Source organism: Oncorhynchus mykiss, chromosome 19 (assembly GCF_057628025.1).
Source record: "Oncorhynchus mykiss isolate SJ-2025 chromosome 19, ASM5762802v1, whole genome shotgun sequence".
Classification (NCBI taxonomy): domain Eukaryota; kingdom Metazoa; phylum Chordata; class Actinopteri; order Salmoniformes; family Salmonidae; genus Oncorhynchus; species Oncorhynchus mykiss.
In genome coordinates, this window is record NC_143040.1 from 48,109,889 (window position 1) to 48,131,104 (window position 21,216).

At 43.5% G+C, this 21,216-nt stretch overlaps 1 protein-coding gene across 43 annotated transcripts in view; it reads left to right on the plus strand.

Moving 5' to 3' along the window:
• The first annotated feature begins 1,328 nt into the window (after positions 1–1,328).
• LOC110497798 (bridge-like lipid transfer protein family member 1) overlaps positions 1,329–21,216 on the plus strand; it is a 126,761-nt gene continuing 106,873 nt past the window's right edge. For 41 of the 43 annotated variants that reach the window (XR_016488954.1, XR_016488955.1, XR_016488956.1 and 38 more), the window contains exons 1-12: positions 1,329–1,862; positions 13,704–13,833; positions 15,479–15,595; positions 18,867–18,945; positions 19,048–19,112; positions 19,289–19,545; positions 19,666–19,859; positions 20,003–20,082; positions 20,237–20,384; positions 20,477–20,633; positions 20,799–20,877; positions 21,044–21,135. Coding sequence is in view for 39 of the 43 variants with exons in the window: in XM_021574170.3 (XP_021429845.3) it covers positions 13,737–13,833; positions 15,479–15,595; positions 18,867–18,945; positions 19,048–19,112; positions 19,289–19,545; positions 19,666–19,859; positions 20,003–20,082; positions 20,237–20,384; positions 20,477–20,633; positions 20,799–20,877; positions 21,044–21,135 (1,365 nt within the window). In the remaining 4 variants the exon portion in view is untranslated. Of the gene's footprint in view, positions 1,863–10,177; positions 10,283–13,703; positions 13,834–15,478; positions 15,596–18,866; positions 18,946–19,047; positions 19,113–19,288; positions 19,546–19,665; positions 19,860–20,002; positions 20,083–20,236; positions 20,385–20,476; positions 20,634–20,798; positions 20,878–21,043; positions 21,136–21,216 lie in introns of all 43 variants that reach the window. The other 2 variants (XM_090211158.1, XM_090211162.1) reach the window with 1 other exon arrangement.

The window sequence follows — 21,216 nt, forward strand, 5'->3', positions numbered from 1 at the left end:
CCAGAATGTGCCTTGAAATTTCCCACTGTTGTCTGAATGACCTATTTGGTACAGCCCCTCCCATAGGCTGTTTGGCAACCTTTTACGAAAATGAAAGAGAACTTTGGATTACCTTGGTTTTCTGAGTAGAGTAACGGGTTGCCAAACAAGTCATGTGAAATCCTTCCTGTCACGCAATGTGATTGAGATAAAGATGTATACAGTCACGCCACACCTTTACTGTACCCACATGACCTGTCACTATGAAAAGGTGGTGTGGCGTGACTTACTATTACTTCAATTGAAGTGTAGAGGTGGGAGGAACGCCATGAAAGCTTGGCCACCCGTTACTTTAATCAGAACCAAGGTAATCCAATGTTCTCTTTCATTTTCTAAAAGGTTGCCAAACAGCCTATGGGAGAGGCTGTACCAAAGAGGTCTTTTGGACAACAGAGTGGGACAATTTACCATTTATCTTAGTCCAGATGAGTCCCTAACAGGGTAACAGCATTTCAACTGTGGTATACAACTAAATACACATGCAAGCTGAAAGCTTTGAACTTAAAACATGATGCTTCACCAAGAGTGGAAGGCCTCTGTACAGAACATCCATTTCACTGACGGTTGATAAGTATGTACAAGGTTCTCGGCATGCTCAGAACCACAGACCCCACGGATGGTGTGGACATAACATTAGGTATGTAGTACCTCATGAAAGTCATGGGTGTTGACCAACTTGCAGCAACACAGAGTCCAGGGAGCTCCATCTGAACAGTGCCCATGGATAGACCATACCCCTGGTGGAGTTGGCTACTACGCCATCTGGAGTTGGACTATAGCTCAAATGCCAGACAGATAGGATGTCATTGTAAATAAGAATGTGTTCTTAACTGACTTGCCTAGTTAAAAAAAAAAGTCCGGCCAGATAGCTAAGTCAAGCTGGCCGACCGGACCTTGCTTTCTGGACGGCAGGCTGGACCTACCTATTTAGACCTTGCTATAGGCAGATTGTTAGGTCCGGCCAAAAGGCAGGCCAGTAAACATTCACATGCGTGAATAGGAAGACGTTCTCACAGATTGTTGGCGACCCGTTACGAAAAACAAAGAGAACCAATGCATTAGGTAGCGCCCATGCATAATAATACAACATTACAGTTGATACGCTGAAATAAATGCTTATCTTCAAGTATGATGTACAAAATCCTTCGTATTGGTTGATTTATCGAGCACCATTTACCCATTGGTCGAACTTTGCATGTGGTGTTTGCGACAGGAAAACAAGTAAACTAGCTAGATCAGAGATACTTTTGAGGAGATGGAAAACTCTAATGGAATCTAAGTTAGCGCCCATTGTGTACGTTACCCATGCTACGTCAATGGACCGTGCGGTGCATTCTGGGCGATTCTGGGACATGGCGAGCTCTCCTTCAAGGAGTGAATGGGAGTCAATTGGGCGCTAGCTCAAAAACGCAACCGTAGCATGAATTTCGTTAACAAGAAGTACAACATTACAAATATTTTCCACGATGTGAGATAAGTAACTTGCAGTATGTAATATTGTATAGCATTGGAATCGTACAATTGCGTACTTTTCAGTAAGATAAGCACGTTTCTCGACTCACCCTGACTTTGAGAAGGGATTGCTTAGCATCTGCGTGACGGATCATAACAACGTGATCGCGATTGGTCGATAGTCTGCTGGGTTATACGTTCATCCATTCATTTCCCAATTGGATTGCGATCTCCTCCTTTCCGTAATATCTCTGGCTAGATGGCATGTAAATATTCTGGAGAGCCGCTAAGGATGTCTAAAAGAACGAAAGGCTAGAACTCCCGAACAATTGGAGCAAAATGAATTCGAATGTCATACAAAGTATATCAAGGTTTGTGTTATCTGTTTTTGCCCTTAGACTTTCTATACGGAGAAAGACCGAGTCGTTGGGTGCGGCCTGGCTGTTGTAACATGCTAACTAGTCTAGATAGCAAACGTCATTAGCTTGCTTACCTGAAGCTTTGGGGAACCGTGGCTGTCAACGATGCTGCAAGGCAGACATGGCGTTGCAAGTGTCTGTTGGTTTACTTGAAATGACCATATTCATGTGTTTTGTCCATAACTTGTAGATACATTAATGACCTCAGAATTCCCCAAATCTCAAAATAATTGTTAGCGGACGAGTGTATAAACAGGCGCTCGTGCCCACACAGCAAACAAACCTAGCTAGCGAACGTTACCAGCTAATTTACTAACTGAAGTAGTTTTCAAAATGTTGATCATTATCGGGGGACCCCTGGTCGTTGAATACAATATATTCGGGACCCCCCCCCCCCCCGCCCCGCCCCCAAACATGGATGTGCACAGCAGCCAGTATTCATTGCAATCATGAAAATGGTGATGGAATTGAGTGCAAGGTCGTACACTCTTATTCTGAAAGCCACATAACGTTAGCTAGCTGGCTAACTAAGCCAGCTTGCCTCTTGGCTAGCTAACTAACTTACAAACAGAAATACTCCCATTTATGACCGTCACAGAATTATGTAGTCAAGTATATTTCATCAGGCCAGACAAAACTATTTGTCATGATGGTTGCTTCACTTATGCTGTTGTCAAACATCCAATCTACCATTGCAACATGTTTAAGCCTGCCTTGAAAGATTTAAGCAGTAGAGGCTCTTTAGAGGAGGAGGGGGAGGACCATGCCTTGGGGAATTTGGGGAATTTAATAAAAATAGTAAAACATTAAAACTATACTAAATATATTCACGTCACCAAATAATTTATCAAACCACACAGATTTGCAATGAATGTCTACAGTGTCCTCAACAGCACTCTGTAGGATAGCACCATGGTGTAGCCAGAAGACAGCTAGCTTGTGTCCTCCTCTGGGTACATTGACTTCAATACTAAACCTAGGAGGCTCGTGGTTCTCAACATCTTCCGGCTACACAGTAATTATGACAACTTCCGGAGGATGTCCTCCAACCTATCAGAGCTCTTGCAGCATGAACTGACATGTTGTCCACCCAATCAAAGAATCAGATACGTAATATACTACTGAAAGCACAAGCTACAGCTAGCCTAGCACTGCATAGTGCATCAATGTGTTGAGTAGTTGACTCCGAGAGAAAAAGACAGTAGTTTAACAATTAACTAATTAATTTCTTCAAAAATGGAGAACCGAGAGAGTTATATTTCATCTATTTGTTTTACTTCCACTTACTTAGTTAGAAAATGCAGCTAGCTAGTTTAGTCAACTCAAACACCATGCTCAAACAGAGGGATGCTATGTTGCTAGCTGCCTTTGACTATCCAACACAAGACTGGAACAATTCAAAGTCAAGGTTGAAATACTGTCTGCTTGCATAAGTGTCAAAGAACACATTTCACACCCATTCACATTTTCTCAAGAGATGCTGAAAGAAATCATTATTCTCCACTTGTGTTCCCGAGACAAAATGTACATTGGTTTAATTTCACTGCGAGAAATTTATAATTCTGCAGGAGTTGATATTACAGTTGAAGTCGGAAGTTTACATACACTTAGGTTGGAGTCATTAACTTGTTTTTCAACCAGTCCACAAATGTCTTGTTAGCAAACTATAGTTTTGGCAAGTCGGTTAGGACATCTACTTTGTTCATGACATAAGTCATTTTTCCAACAATTGTTTCGAGACAGATTATTTAACTTATAATTCACTGTATCACAATTCCAGTGGGTCAGAAGTTTACATAGACTAAGTTGACTGTGCTTTTAAACAGCTTGGAAAATTCCAGAAAATGATATCATGGCTTTAGAAGCTTCTGATAGGCTAATTGACATCATTTGAGTCAATTGGAGGTGTACCTGTGGATGTATTTCAAGGCCTACCTTCAAACGCAATGCCTCTTTGCTTGTCATCATGGGAAATTCAAAAGAAATCGGCCAAGACCTCAGAAAAAAATTGTAGACCTCCACAAGTCTGGTTCATCCTTGGTAGCAATTTCCAAACCCCTGAAGGTACCATGTTAATCTGTACAAACAATAGTACGCAAGTATAAACACCATGGGACCACGCAGCCTCATACTGCTCAGGAAGGAGATGTGTTCTGTCTCCTAGAGGTGAACGTACTAGAGGTCAAGCAATTTAGATTTTTCAGCACCGATACAGATTATTGGAGGACAAAAAAAGCCGATACCGATTAATCGGACAATTTTTATATATATATTTGTAATAATGACAATTAGAACAATACTGAATGAACAATGAACACTTTTATTTTAACTTAATATAATACACCAATAAAATCAATTTAGTCTCAAATAAATAATGAAGCACGTTCAATTTGGTTTAAATAATGCAAAAACAAAGTGTTTGAGAAGAAAGTAATATGTGCCATGTAAGAAAGCTAACATTTAAGTTCTTTGCTCAGAACATGAGAAGATATGAAAGCTCGTGGTTCCTTTTAACATGAGTCTTAAATAGTCCCAGGTAAGACGTTTTAGGTTGTAGTTATTATAGGACTATTTCTCTCTATACCATTTGTATTCCATAAACCTTTGACTATTGGATGTTAAAATAGATACTTTAATATTGCCAGCCTAATCTCGGGAGTTGACAGGCTTGAAGTCATAAACAGCACACTGCTTGAAGCATTGCGAAGAGCTGCTTGCAAATTCACGAAAGTCTGTTTGAATGAATGCTTACGAGCCTGCTGCTGCCTACCACCGCTCAGTCAGACTGCTCTATCAAATCATAGACTTAATTATAACATAATAGCACACAGAAATACGAGCCGTAGGTCATTAATATGGTCAAATGGTCATTTCGAAAACAAAATATTTATTATTTCAGTGAAATACGGAACCGTTCCGTATTTTATTTAATGGGTGGCATCTATAAGTCTAAATATTGCTGTTACATTGCACAACCTTCAATGTTATGTCATAATTACGTACAATTCTGGCAAGTTAGTTTGCAAAAAGCCAGGCGGCCCAAACTGTTGCATATACCCTGACTGTGTCATTTCTCTTGTGTTCATTTTACTCAATTTCCCTAGTTTAATATTGCCTGCTAACATGAATTTCTTTTAACTAAAAGGCAGGTTTAAAAATATGTACTTCTGTGTCTTGATTTTAAGAAAAGCTTTGATGTTTATGCTTAGGTACATTCGTGCCACGATTGTGCTTTTTTTCGTGAACGTGCTTTCGTTAAATCATCCCCTGTTTAGCGAAGTTGGCTGTCTGTTAGGAAGAAATAATCTTCACACAGTTCGCAACGAGCCAGGCGGCCCAAACTGCTACATATACCCTGACTCTGTTGCACCGAACGCAAGAGAAGTGACACAATTTCCCTTGTTAAAAGAAATGCATGTTAGCAGACAATATTAACTAAATATGCAGGTTTAAACATATATACTTGTGTATTGATTTTAAGGAAGGCGTTGACGTTTATGGTTAGGTACACATTGGTGCAACGACAGTGCTTTTTTTCTCGAATGCACGAGTTAAATCACCCGTTTGGCGGCGAAGTAGGCTGTGATTCAATGATAAATTAGCAGGCACTGCATCGATTATATGCTGTTGATGATATTACTAGTTTAACTAGTGATTATGTTAAGATTGATTGTTTTTTATAAGATGAGTTTAATGCTAGCTAGCACCTTACATTGGCTCCTTGCTGCACTTGCATAACCAGTAGTCAGCCTGCCACGCAGTCTCCTCGTGGAGTGCAATGTAATCGGCCATGATCAGTGTCCAAAAATGCTGATTACCGATTGTTATGAAATCTTGAAATCGGCCCTAATTAATCGATTCCGATTAATCGGTCGACATCTAGAACATACTTTGGTGCGAAAAGTGCAAATCAATCCCAGAACAACAGCAAAGGACCTTGTGAAGATGCTGGAGGAAACGGGTACAAAAGTATCTATATCCACAGGAAAACGAGTCCTATATTATCCATATTATATTATGAAAAACTGAGTTTAAATGTATTTGGCTATGGTGTATGTAAACTTCCATATTCAACTGTATATTACGCTACATGTGAGAGGTTTGCAAGATGGCGCCGACAGAGAAGGTCGCCTCTCTTCGAGTCCTTAGGAAACTATGCAGTATTTTTAGTTTTGTTATGTATTATTTCTTTATTTGTTAGCCCAGAAAATCTTAAGCATTTTTACATACAGCCGGAAAGAACTATTGGATATTAACATTACGATCAGGAATACGACTTTCCCGAAGCGGATCCTTCGTTCGGACCACCAACCAGGACATTGGATCTAATCCCAGAGGCCGACCCAAAACAACGTCGCTGCAGAAGACGTAGACGGACTGACCTCCTGGTCAGACGTTCAGAGGCGTGCACACCACCCACCGCTTCCCAGTATATTACTCGCTGATGTCCGGTCTCTAGACAATAAGGTGGACGAAATTAGGGCAAGGGTTGCCTTCCAGAGAGACATCAGAGATTGTAACATTCTCTGTTTTGTGGAACCATGGCTCTCTCGGGATATGTTGTCAGACTTGGTACAGCCACCGGGTTTCTTCATGCGTCGCGCCGACAGAAATAAACATTTCTCTGGGAAGAAGGGCCGGGGTGTTCTGACCTCAACTCCATTTTGCTCCTACCGTCCTACAGGCAGAAACTGAAACAGGATGTACCCGTGACTAAAATCATTCAATGCTGGTCTGACCAATCAGAATCCACGCTTCAAGATTGTTTTGATCACTCGGACTGGGAAATGTTCTGGGAAGCCTCAGAGAATAACATCGATTTATACCTTGACTCGGTGAGTGAATTTTATAAGGAAGTGCATTGGAGATGTTGTACCCACTGTGACTATTAAAACCTACTCAAACCAGAAACCGTGGATGGATGGCGGCATTTGCGCAAAACTGAAAGTACGAACCACCGCATTCAACCATGATAAGATGACTAAGAATATGGCCGAATATAAACAGTGTAGTTATTCCCTCCGCAAGGCAATCAAACAAGCAAAATGTCGGTATAGGGAGAAAGTGGAGTCACAATACAACAGCTCAGACACGAGACGTATGTGGCAGGGTCTACAGGCAGTTGTGAAAACCAGCCTCGTCATGGACACCGATGTCTTGCTTCCAGACAAATTAAACACCTTTGACCGCTTTGAGGATAATACAGTGCCACTGAAGCTACCTAGGACTGCGGGCCCCCCCTCTTCTTCTCTGTGGCCGACGCGAGTAAGACATTTAAACGTGTTAACCCTCGCAAGGCTGCTGGCCCAGACGGCATCCCGAGCCGCGTCCTCAGAGCATGTGCAGACCAGCTGCTTCAAGATGGCCACCATTGTTCCTGTACCCAAGAAGGCAAAGATCACTGAACTAAATGACTCTCGTCCTGTAGCATTCACTTCTGTCATCATGAGGTGCTTTGAGAGACTAGTCAAAGATCATATCACCTCCACCTTACCTGCCTCCCTAGACCCACTTCAGTTTGAATACTGCCCCAACAGGTCCACAGACGATGCAATTGCCATCATACTGCACACTGCCCTATCCCATCTGGACAAGATGAATACCTATGTAAGAATGCTGTTCATTGACTACAGCTCAGCATTCAACACCATGGTACCCTCAAAGCTCATAATCAAGCTGGAGGTCCTGAGTCTCAACCCCACCCTGTGCAATTGGATCCTGAACTCTCTGATGGGCAGCCCCCAGGTGGTGAAGGTAGGAAACATCTCCACTTCGCTGATCCTCAACACTGGGGCCCCACAAGGGTGCGTGCTCAGCCCCCTCCTGTACTCCCTCTTCACCCATGACTGCGTGGCCAACTCAATCATCAAGTTTGCAGACGACACAACAATAGTGGTTTTGATTACCAACAACGACAAGACAGCCAACAGGGAGGAGGTGAGGGCACTTGGAGTGTGGTGTCAGGAAAACAACCTCTCACTCAACGCCAACAAAACAAAGGAGTTGATCGTGGACTTCAGGAAACAGCGGAGGGTGCACCCCCCTATCCACATCGACGGTACAGTAGTGGAGAAGGTGTAATGTTTTTTTTGTAATAAAAAAAAAAAAATCCTCGGCGTACACATCACGGACTGACTGAAATGGTCCACCCACACAGACAGCGTGGTGAAGAATGTGCAACAGTGCAACTTCAACCTCAGGAGACTTGTCACCTAACTTCAACCTTTGGCTTGTCACCTAAAACCCTCACAAGCTTTTACAGAGGCACAATTGAGAGCATCCGGTCGAGTTGTATCACCGCCTGGTACGGCAACTGCTCCGCCTTCTACCCGCAAGGCCCTCCAGAGGGTGGTGCGGTCTGCACAACGCATCACCGGGGGCAAGCTACCTGCCCTCCAGGACACCTACAGCACCCTATGTCACAGGAAGGCCAAAAAGATCATCAAGGACAACAGCCACCTGAGCCACTGCCTGTTTGCCCCGCTACCATCCAGAAGACAATGTCAGTACAGGTGCATCAAAGCTGGGACCGAGAGACTGAAAAACAGCTTTTATCTCAAGGCCATCAGAATGTTAAACAGGCATCACTAACACAGAGAGGCAGGAGTCCACAACCCACAGAAGTGGCTCAGGTAGTGCAGCTCATCCAGGATGGCACATCAATGCGAGCTGTGGCAAGAAGGTTTGCTGTGTCTGTCAGCGTAGTGTCCAGAGCATGGAGGCGCTACCAGGAGACAGGCCAGTACATCAGGAGACGTGGAGGAGGCCGTAGGAGGGCAACAACCCAGCAGCAGGACCGCTACCTCCGCCTTTGTGCAAGGAGGAGCAGGAGGAGCACTGCCAGAGCCCTGCAAAATGACCTCCAGCAGGCCACAAATGTGCATGTGTCTGCTCAAACGGTCAGAAACAGACTCCATGAGGGTGATATGAGGGCCCGACGTCCACAGGTGGGGGTTGTGCTTACAGCCCAACACCGTGCAGGACGTTTGGCATTTGCCAGAGAACACCAAGATTGGCAAATTCGCCACTGGCGCCCTGTGCTCTTCACAGATGAAAGCAGGTACACACTGAGCACATGTGACAGAGTCTGGAGACGCCGTGGAGAATGTTCTGCTGCCTGCAACATCCTCCAGCATGACCGGTTTGGCGGTAGGTCAGTCATGGTGTGGGGTGGCATTTCTTTGGGGGACCGCACAGCCCTCCATGTGCTCGCCAGAGGTAGCCTGACTGCCATTAGGTTCCGAGATGAGATCCTCAGACCCCTTGTGAGACCATATGCTGGTGCGGTTGGCCCTGGGTTCCTCCTAATGCAAGACAATGCTAGACCTCATGTGGCTGGAGTGTGTCAGCAATTCCTGCAAGAGGAAGGCATTGATGCTATGGACTGACCCGCCCGTTCCCCAGACCTGAATCCAATTGAGCACATCTGGGACATCATGTCTCGCTCCATCCACCAACGCCACGTTGCACCACAGACTGTCCAGGAGAAGGCGGGATGCTTTAGTCCAGGTCTAGGAGGAGATCCCTCAGGAGACCATCCGCCACCTCATCAGGAGCATGCCCAGGCGTTGTAGGGAGGTCATACAGGCACGTGGAGGCCACACACACTACTGAGCCTCATTTTGACTTGTTTTAAGGACATTACATCAAAGTTGGATCAGCCTGTAGTGTGGTTTTCCACTTTAATTTTGAGTGTGACTCCAAATCCAGACCTCCATGGGTTGATCAATTTGATTTCCATTGATCATTTGTGTGTGATTTTGTTGTCAGCACATTCAACTATGTAATGAAAAAAGTATTTAATAAGAATATTTCATTCATTCAGATCTAGGATGTGTTATTTTAGTGTTCCCTTTATTTTTTTGAGCAGTGTATTTTGTGAAGTGCACTAGTCCCTCCTGCAGCAAAGCACCCCCACTTCATGATGCTGCCACCCCCGTGCTTCACGGTTGGGATGTTGTTCTTCAGCTTGCAAGCCTCCCCCTTTTTCCTCCAAACATAACGATGGTCATTATGGCCAAACAGTTCTATTTTAGTTTCATCAGACCAAAGGACATTTCTCCAAGAAGTACAATCTTTGTCCCCATGTGCAGTTGCAAACCATAGTCTGACTTTTTTTATGGCCGTTTTGGAGCAGTGGCTTCTTCCTTGCTGAGCGGCCTTTCAGGTTATGTCAATATAGGACTCGTTTTACTGTGGATATAGGTCCTTTGCTGTTGTTCTGGGATTGATTTGCACTTTTCTCACCAAAGTACTTTTATCTCTAGGAGACAGAACGCGTCTCCTTCCTGAGCGGTATGATGGCTGCATGGTCTTGGCTGATTTCTTTTGATTTTCCCATGATGTCAAGCAAAGAGGCACTGAGTTTGAAGGTAGGCCTTGAAATACATCCACAGGTACACCACCAGTTGACTCAAATGATGTCAATTAGCCTATCAGAAGCTTCTAAAGCCATGACATAATTTTCTGGAATTTTCAAACTGAATTTTCAAACAATTGTTGGAAAATGACTTGTCATGCACAAAGTAGATGTCCTAACTGAATTGCCAAAACTATAGTTTGTGAATAAGTGGTTGAAAAATGAGTTTTAGTGACTCCAACCTAAGTGTATGTAAACGTCCGACTTCAACTGTATAAGTACAAGAAAAAACACATTTTTGACTAGACTGTCTTTAAATGGAAATTAGTTCATTTTAAATATATGGATTCCACATGTTGCTATTCCAGTCTCAATAGTCTGTTTGCCACACTCTGCACATCTATAAATTATCGATTCTTCCATGCTCTGAAGTGAAGTCTGCAGAGTACCTTAACTTCATCCAGCAGCTAATTTTTTACATATATTTTTTAGAGAGTCAATACTTAACTGTAGCTTCCATTTTAAGAACAAAACAAAACTTTAACAGCAATTGGAGTAGCATAAATGGTTTCTGTTCAAAACGTTTTGCAACAGAATCGTCGTAATGAAGACACCCCTGGTTTCACTCAACACTCATACGCACAGGAGTGTTTATGAACGGCAGTGCTTACAATGCCTTTGGAAAGTATTCAGACCCCTTGACTTTCCACATTTTGTTACTTTACAGCTTTAGTCTAAAATGGATTAAATACAAATTCTCAGCAATCTATACACAATACCCCATAATGACAAAGCGACTTAAGGTTTTTCATTTTTTTTGCAAATGTATTAAATAGAGAAAACAAAACCTTATGTAAATAAGTATTCAGACCCTTTGCTATGAAAATCGAAATTGAGCTCAGGTGCCTCATGTTTCCATTGATCATAGAGGTCCGAGACAGGATTGTGTCGAGGCACAGATCTGGGGAAGGGTAACAAAAAATGTCTGCTGCATTGAAGATCCCCAAGAACACAGTGGCCTCCATCATTCTTAAATGGAAGAAGTTTGGAACCACCAAGACTCTTCCTAGAGCTGGCCACCCGGACAAACTGAGCGATTGGGGAGAAGGGCATTGGTGGGGGAGGTGACCAAGAACAAGATGGTCACTCTGACAGAGCTCTGGAGTTCCTCTGTGGAGATGGGAGAACATTCCAGAAGGACAACCATCTCTGCAGCTCTCCAGTGGCCAGACGGAAGCTTCTCCACTAAAAGGCACGCAACAGCCCGCTTGGAGTTTGCCAAAAGACACCTAAAAAGGTACATGGTGGCATTATGCTTTGGAAGTTTTTCAGCGGCAGGGACGTCTATCGAGGGAAAGATGAATGAAGCAAAGTTTTAAAAAAATAAAAAAATAAAAATGTAACCTTTTTATTTAACTAGGCAACGTTCAGTTAAGAACAAATTACATTTTACAATGGCGGCCTACCGGGGAACAGTGCCTTGTTCAGGTGCAGAACGACAGATTTTTACCTTGTCAGCCCAAGGATTCCATCCAGCAACCTTTCGGTTACTGGCCCAATGCTCTAACCACTAGGCTACCTGCCTCCCCAGAGTAATCCTTGATGAAAACCTGCTCCAGAGCGCTCAGGACCTCCGACTAGGGCGAAGGTTCATTCTTCAACAGGACAACGATCCTTAGCTCTCAGACAAGACAATGCAGGAGTGGCTTTGGGACAAGTCTTTGAATGTCCTTGATTGGCCCAGCAAGAGCCCGGACTTGAACCCGATCTAACCTGACAGAGCTTGAGATGATCTGAAGAGAAGAATGGGAGAAACACCCCAAATACAGGTCTTCCAAGCTTGTAGCTTCAAACCCATTAAGACTCAAGGCTGTAATCGTTGCCAAAGGTGCTTCAACAAAGTACTGAGTAAAGGGTCTGAATTCTTATGTAAATGTATTAAAAATACAAATATCATATTTGCAAAAATGTTGTCATTATGGGGTGTTGTGTGTTGATTGCTGAGGAAAAACAACAACAATTTAATACATTTTAGAATAAGGCTGTAACGTAACAAAATCTGGGGGAAAAATCAAGTGGTCTGAATATTTTCCGAAGACACTATCTCCATTAATATGTATTAACATTTGTGTAATAAACATTTAGAATTTCTTCACTACACGCACTGTCCTGTTTTTATTAAAATGTTTCTACACAGTGCGAACTCAGGTGGTTTAGGTAGGGATTTACTCTCTGGTTCTGTGTGTGTGTTCACCACTGTACTGACCTCTCATTTTACTGCTTAACAACTGGACCACACACACACACACCATGCTTGTGCATTCAGCCTTACTTACACACACACACATATTGTTTTGAAATAAAACATCCCATTAATGTTCCATACAATAAGCTTCTCTCAAATTTTGTGCACAAATTTTTCCTTTAACCAAGATAATACATCCACCTGACAGGTATGGCATATCAAGAGCTGAATAAACAGCATTATCATTACACAGGTGCACCTTGTGCTGGGGACATTAAAAGGCCACTCTAAAATGTGCAATTTTGTCCCCCAACACAATGCCACAAGTGTCAAGGTGAGGGAGCGTGCAATTTGCAAGCTGACTGCAGGAATGTCCAACAGAGCTGTTGCCACATAACCGGATGTTCATTTCTCTACCATAAGCCGCCTCCAACATAATTTTAGAGAATTTGACTACATCCAACCGGCCTCAACCGCAGACCACATGTAACCACGCCAGCCCAAGACCTCCACATCTGTCTTCACCTGCGGGGTGGGGGGCACGTATTTCTGTCTGTAATAAAGCCCTTTTGTGATAAACTCATTCCGATTGACGAATAGAAAACGCAACATGCAAAAACTATGGATTTCACATTACTGGGCAAGGGCTCAGCCATGGTTGGGCCTGGGAGGGCATAGGCCCATCCACTTGTGAGCCAGGCCCAACCATGGCTGAGCCCTTGCCCAGTAATGTGAAATCCATAGTTTTTGCATGTTGCGTTTTCTATTTTTGTTCAGTAAACAATCTGGAAGTGTCTAGGTTAAACAATGTCGGACTGTACCGTGAGAGAGCACGTCTTAGCTTACACCTGAACCCCAAGAGATGCTGGTTAGTTTTACGACCTGGCTCATAGTTCGTAACAACTAGCATGTCATGCAAATCATTTAACAATGTAGTCTACTAGTTTGGAAAACCTTTCTGTTTTTCAGGGTCCCTCAGCTGTTGCACATTTTTGTGGCACACCTGATTCAACCATGAAAAGGCATTGATGATTAGTTGACTAGTTGAATCTGTTCTAGTGCTGGGACAGAACAGAAATGTTATGTCTGGGGTTGTCCCAGAAGAATGGATTTTGAAACACAGAGTTGTTTGGCTGTCTGCTTTGAGTATCACTGTACTCATCTTATGACCCACTTTGGTATGTTTCAGTGCTGGTTGTCATACTGAACCACAGCTGTAGCCATGGATGCCAAAGCTAACGACAGCACCTTCCCCAGTTTTGGAGACTTGGATGAGTTCCTCACCAAGCATGACTCCAATTTTGTGTGGCTCCTTGTGGGTAAGTGTTGAGGGAATTTTCTAGACTTGGGGGTGGGGGCAGTACCTGAGTTAGTGGGAGTGCAGGCTGCATTGAATCACAGCCATTTCTCACATTTGAGTTGATGAATGGGGAGCACTTAACTCTTAAGTATACTGGTGTGAAGCCTCATTTAACACTATCATATCATAACAATGATTTGAGGCATAGCTATCTACAGTGCTTTCGGAAAATATTCATACCCCCTGACCTTTTACACATTTTGTTACATTACAGCCTTATTATAAAATTGATTCAATTGTTCCCCCCTCATCAATCTGCACACATTACCCCATAATGACATAGCAAAAACAGGTTTTTAGACATTTCTGAAAATGTATAAAAAAACGGATATCACATTTACATACAGTACCAGTCATTAAAGGGTTTTTCTTTATTCATACCCTTTACTCAGTACTTTGTTGAAACACCTTTGGCACCGATTACAGCATTGAGTCTTCTTGAGTATGACGCTTCAAGCTTGTCAGACCTGTATTTGAGCACACCTGAGTTTCTCCCATTCTTCTCTGCATATCCTCTCAAGCTCTGTCAGGTTATTTGGGAGCGTTGCTGCACAGCTATTTTCAGGTCTCTCCAGAGATGTTCAATCGGGTTCAAGTCCGGGCTCTGGCTGGGCCACTCAAGGACATTCAGAGACTTGTCCGGAAGCCACTCCTGCGTTGTCTTGGCTGTGTGCTTAGGGTCGTTGTCCTGTTGGAAGATAAACCTTTGCCCCAGTCTGAGGTACTGAGTGCTCTGGAGCAGGTTTTCATCAAAGACCTCTCTGTATTTTGCGTTGTTCGTCTTTCCCTTGATCCTGACTAGTGTCCCAGTAGCTGCCGCTGAAAAACATCCCCAAGCATGGTGCTGCCACCACCGTGCTTCACCATAGGGATGGTGCAGGTTTCCTACAGACGTGATGCATGGCATTCAGGCCAAAGAGTTCAGTCTTGGTTTCATCAGACCAGAGAATCTTGTTTTTCATGGTCAGAGTCCTTTACGTGCTTTTTGGCAAACTCCAAACGGACTGTCGTGCATTTTACTGAAGAGTGGCTTCCGTCTTGCCTGATTGGTGCTGCAAAGATGGTTGTCCTTGTGGAAGGTTGTCCCATCTCCACAGAGTGAACATCGGCTCCTTTGTCACCTTCCTGACCAAGTACCTTCTCCCCCAATTGCTCAGTTTGGCCCGGGCGGCCAGTCTTGGTGGTTCCAAACTTCTTCTATTTAAGAATGATGGAGGCCACTGGTGTTCTTGGGGACATTCAATGCTGCAGAATTGTTTTGGTACCCTTCCCCAAATCTGTGCCTCGACACAATCCTGTGTCGAGCTCTACCGACAATTCCTTCAACCTCATGTGGGACCTTATATAGACAGGTGTGTGCCCTTCCAAATCATGTCCAATCAATTGCATTTACCACAGGTGGACTCAAATCAAGTTGTAGAAACATTTCAAGGATGATCAATGGAAACAGGATGCACCTGAGCATAGTAAAGGGTCTGAATACTTATGTAAATACGTTATTTTTTTAAAAATAAATGTGCAAAAAAAATATCTAAACCTGTTTTCGCTTTGTCATTATGGGATATTGTGTGTAGATTGAGGAAATGCTCTGTTTTCTCTTCCAGCCACCATTCTGTCCTGTGGATGGATCATCTACCTGACCTATTACAACTCCCGCAACATCGGCCTCATCTTAACCCTCATCATCAACAGACTCTGCAAGAATGGCTACATTCACATTGGTGAGTGCAAATAATGAAATGAAGCTTGCAGACAGACGTGTTATGGTGAAAATTGCCTGAGATTTGCAGAAGCAGACTTTTATCGGTCACATACACATGGTTAGCAGATGTTAATGCGAGTGTAGCGAAATGCTTGTGCTTCTAGTTCCGACCATGCAGTAATATCTAACAAGTAATCTAACAATTTCACAACTACCTTATACACACAAGTGTAAAGGAATTAATAAGGATATGTACATATAAATATATGGATGAGCGATGTCCGAACAGCATAGGCAAGATGCGGTAGATGGTATAGAGTACAGTATATACATATGAGATTAGTGATGTAGGGTATGTAAACATTATATAAAGTGGCATTGTTTAAAGTCACTGAGACATTTATTACATCCAATTTTTTATTAATAAAGTGGCTAGAGATTTGAGTTAGTATGTTGGCAGCAGCCACTCAATGTTAGTGATGGCTGTTTAACAGACAGATGGAAGCTGCTTTTCAGTCTCTTGGTCCCAGCTTTGATGCACCTGTACTGACCTCGCCTTCTGGATGATAGCGGGGTGAACAGGCAGTGGCTCGGGTGGTTGTTGTCCTTGATGATCTTTTTGGCCTCCTGTGAACATTGGGTGGTGTAGGTGTCCTGGAGGGCATGTCGTTTGCCCCCGGTGATGCGTTGTGCAGACCGTACTACCCTCTGAAGAGCCTTGCGGTTGTGGGCGGAGCAGTTGCCATACCAGGCGGCGATACAGCCGACAGGATGCTCTCGATTGTGCGTCTGTAAAAGTTTGTGAGTGTTTTTGGTGACAAGCCAAATTTCTTCAGCCTCCTGAGGTTGAAGAGGCGCTGTTGCTCCTTCTTCCCCACGCTGTCTGTGTGGGTGGACCATTTCAGTTTGTCCGTTATGTGTACGCCGAGGAACTTAAAACTTTCCACCTTCTCCACTACTGTCCCGTCACCTTCTCCACTACTGTCCCGAAGTCCACGATCATCTCCTTTGTTTTGTTGACGTTGAGTGTGAGGTTATTTTCCTGACACCACACTCCGAGGGCCCTCACCTCCTCCCTGTAAGCCGTCTCGTCTTTGTTGGTAATCAATCCTACCACTGTAGTGTCATCTGCAAACTTGATGATTGAGTTGGAGGCGTGCATGGCCACGCAGTCATGGGTGAACAGGGAGTACAGGAGAGGGCTGAGAACTCACTCTTGTGGGGCCCCAGTGTTGAGGATCAGCGGGGTGGAGATGTTGTTTACTACCCTCACCACCTGTAGGCGTCCCGTCAGAAAGTTCAGGACCCAGTTGCGCAGGGCGGGGTCGAGACTAGACGTTGACCGATTATGATTTTTCAACGCCGATACCGATGATTGGAGGACCAAAAAATGCCGATACCGATTAATCGGCCAATTTTTATGTATATATTTGTAATAATGACAATTACAACAATACTGAATTAACACTTATTTTAATTTAATATAATACGTCAAAATCAATTTAGTCTCAAATAAATAATGAAACATGTTCAATTTGGTTTAAATAATGCAAAAACAAAGTGTTAGAGAAGAAAGTAAAAGTACAATATGTCCCATGTAAGAAAGCTAACGTTTAAGTTCCTTGCTCAGAACATATGAAAGCTGGTGGTTCCTTTTAACATGAGTCTTCAATATTCCCAGGTAAGAAGTTTTAGGTTGTAGTTATTATAGGACTATTTATCTCTATATCGTTTGTATTTCATAAACCTTTTGACTATTGGATGTTCTAGTAGGTACTTTAGTATTGCCAGCCTAATCTCAGGAGTTGATAGGCTTGAAGTCATAAACAGCGCAATGCTTGAAGCACAGCGAAGAGCTGCTGGCAAACGCACAAAAGTGCTGTTTGAATGAATGCTTACGAGCCTGCTGCTGCCTACCACTGCTCAGTCAGACTGCTCTATCAAATCATAGACTTAATTATAATATGATAACACACAGAAATACGAGCCTTAGGTCATTAATATGGTCAAATCCGTGAACTATCATTTCGAAAACAAAACGTTTATTCTTTCGGTGAAATACGGAACCTTTCCATATTTTATCGAACGGGTGGCATCCATAAGTCTAAATATTGCTGTTACATTGCACAACCTTCACTGTTATGTCATAATTATGTACAATTCTGGCTAATTAATTACGGTCTTTGTTAGGAAGAAATGGTCTTCACACAGTTCGCAACGAGCCAGGCGGCCCAAACTGCTGCAATAACCCAGACTCTGCTTTCACAGAACGCAAGGAAAGTGACACAATTTCCCTAGTTAAAATAAATTCATGTTAGCAGGCAATATTAACTAAATATGCAGGTTTAAAAATATATACTTGTTTAAGAATGGCATTGATGTTTATGGTTAGGTACACATTGGTGCAACGACAGTGCTTTTTTTGCGAACGCGCTTGTTAAATCACCCATTTGGCGAAGTAGGCTGTGATTCAATGATAAATTAACAGGCACTGCATCGATTATGTGCAACGCAGGACAAGCTAGATAAACTATTAATATCGTCAACCATGTGTAGTTAACTAGTGATTATGTTAAGATTGATTGTTTTTTATAAGATAAGTTTAATGCTAGCTAGCACCTTACCTTGGCTCCTTGCTGCACTCACATAACAGGTAGTCAGCCTGCCATGCAGTCTCCTCGTGGAGTGCAATGTAATCGGCCATAATCTGTGTCCAAAAACGCAGATTACCGGTTGTTATGAAATCTTGAAATCGGCCCTAATTAATCGGCCATTCCGAGTAATCGGTCAACCTCTAGTCGAGACCCAGGATCTTGAGTTTAATGACGATTTTGGAGGGTACTATGTTGTTAAATTCTGAGCTGTAGTCGATGAACAGCATTCTTACTTAGATATTCCTCTTGTCCAGATGGGTTAGGGCAGTGTGATTGTGTTGTCTGTGGACCTATTGGGGCGGTAAGCAAATTGGAGTGGGTCTAGGGTGTCAGGTAGGGTGGAGGTTATATGGTCCTTGACTAGTCTCTCAAAGCACTTCATGATGACGGAAGTGAGTGCTATGGGGCGATAATCGTTTAGCTCAGTTACCTTAGCTTTCTTGGGAACAGGAACAATGTTGGCCCTCTTGAAGCATGTGGGAACAACAGACTAGGATAGGGATTGATTGACTTGGCCCCTCAGTTGACCGACTATATGGAATTCCGTGTGAATAATCTGTTAGCGTGTCTGAAACGCGTTGTTAATCTGATTTACGGCTGAGTTTTAGCATCACTGTCTGTCCTTTCTCTCCACAGGCTCCTTCTCTTTCTCGGTGCTGTCGGGGAAGGTCATGTTCAGGGATGTGTACTTCATCAACAAAGACATGTCCATCAGGTGCTTACTTTTACACTATTCTGTTATGTGTTCTGCTTTCTATATAATACATGCTTATATTCTAATACTATTTTATTATACTTAATGTATTTTGTGTTACAGAATACAAGATGGTTTCTTTATATTCCGTTGGTGGAAAATGTATAACCCTAAGCAGAAACAGCATGGTGAGTGGACTGTAGGAGAGTCATAATGGTTTGGATTTGGATAACAAGTCTGTAGGTGTAGGAGTGGCGGGATGCCACAGGAAACTCAAATAGCTTGTACTCAGAAGTACTCTTCTCCATGATTCTTGACCATTCTTGACCAAAGTTACAGATGACCTTGTTCTTGTCTTCTCCAGACCCCAAAGCTGAGACCAGGCTCTACGTGACCGTAAATGGATTTGAGTTCCACGTTTACAACCGGACAGACCTCTATGCACGTCTAGAGGAGACCTTTGGGTTGGACCGCACCCTCATACCGCCCAAAAAAGACGAGGAAAGGGAAAGAGAGGAACAAGAAAAGATCCTGGACAGTGTTAACATCAAAGGAGAGACTCCAGACCCATCGTCATCTTGGAGATCCCTCATCCCCGTCATCAAAGTCAACATCAGCACTGTGAGTTGCCTTTAGCTTAGCTACATATGAGACATCACTTCCACACACAAGTCAATGTCTAGGTTCTATGAAAGTGCACATATGTATAATTCTCATCATCACCTCTGTGTATTTCTCCAGGGTCGCTTGGCATTCGGGAACCACCACCTCCCCCAGACGATATGTGTGAACTTTGAGGATGCCTTTCTGACTTACGCCACCAAGCCCCCGTCCAGCCACCTAGACCAGTACATGCACATTGTCAAGGGCTCTCTGGAGAATGTTCGTGTCATGCTAGTACCCAGCCCACGCTACCTGGGCATGCAAAACGATGAGTGAGTTGACCTTCGATCTAATCCCAAACAGTTAACCCCTGACCCCATTACACGAGCATGCAAAACGAGAAGTGTTTAACATCTTAGGAGCCACATTAATAGTGGTATAGCAGTATTCTGAGATTCTGTGTTCTCCTCTATAGGCCGCCCAGACTGATGGGAGAAGGGTTTGTGGTCATGCAGTCCAATGATGTGGACATCTACTATTACCAGGATGAACCAGGTACGACCATAGTATGTAGAACTCTGGTCATGATGAATCGTGTAAGATATTGGTGTATTGGCACTGTTTCTACATGGATTTGGGTTTGACGTGGTTTCATGAATGTTCTTGTCTTTTGGAATGACTATTTATGTTTGTGTGTGTGTGTTATCAGGCCTGGTCCCAGAGGAGCAGGAGACTGGGGATCCAGAGCTATGTGGAGAAGGAACCAAACTGCAGGATCTACCTCCCTGCTGGGGTCTGGACATAGTCTGTGGAAAAGGAACTGACTTCAACTACGGGCCCTGGGCGGACAGGCAGAGGTACACGTACACACATACGCACACTCAGCATTCTCTCCTGTGTGCAGAGACCATAAAAATAGAATGACTAAGGGTTATATTTCTGTATGCAGGGATTGCCTGTGGAAGTTCTTCCTACCAGCAGACTACCAGTCCATGGGTGTTACGGAGGTGGCTCAGCCCGGCAAACCCAGACAGATTCTGGCCTTTGAACTCCGCATGAACATTATCGCAGACGCCACCATAGACCTGCTCTTCACCAAAAACAGGGTACCAGGAGAGCAGGATTCTCACTCTCTGTTTCTCTCCTCTTCTATTCTGTCTCTTTTTTTGTTAGTATTAGATAATGACAGATCTAAATAGCTCTAAACTGTTATAATCCATTTCACAATGTGTTTCTCTAAATATGTGATCTAATGATTTTCCTGCTCTTAGGAAACCAATGCCATACATGTGAATGTCGGAGCAGGCTCTTATCTGGAAGTGAACATCCCCATGACTGTGGGGGAGACTGGTGAGTGGACAGTGAGAAATAACTGAGGTTAGAAGAAAGTGGATGTCTGTGTCTATGGTTACAGGGTAAGATGCCGGTGCGATGCCGTGAAATCATGGATTAATCATGACAATATTACCATCACCGAACTTCAGCTGTGAGCATTTGTTTGATCCTCTCTCCCCAGGCTACTCTCCCACCATCAAAGGCCAGTTGCTCCATGTAGACACCACCACCAGCATGCAGTACAGGACTCTGCTGGAGGCTGAGATGCTGGCTGTAAGTACAGCACAGTAGGAATCTGCAGGGGTCCTATTTAGCCACAAGCCATATCCAGAGTTTCCATTACACATTTTTTTA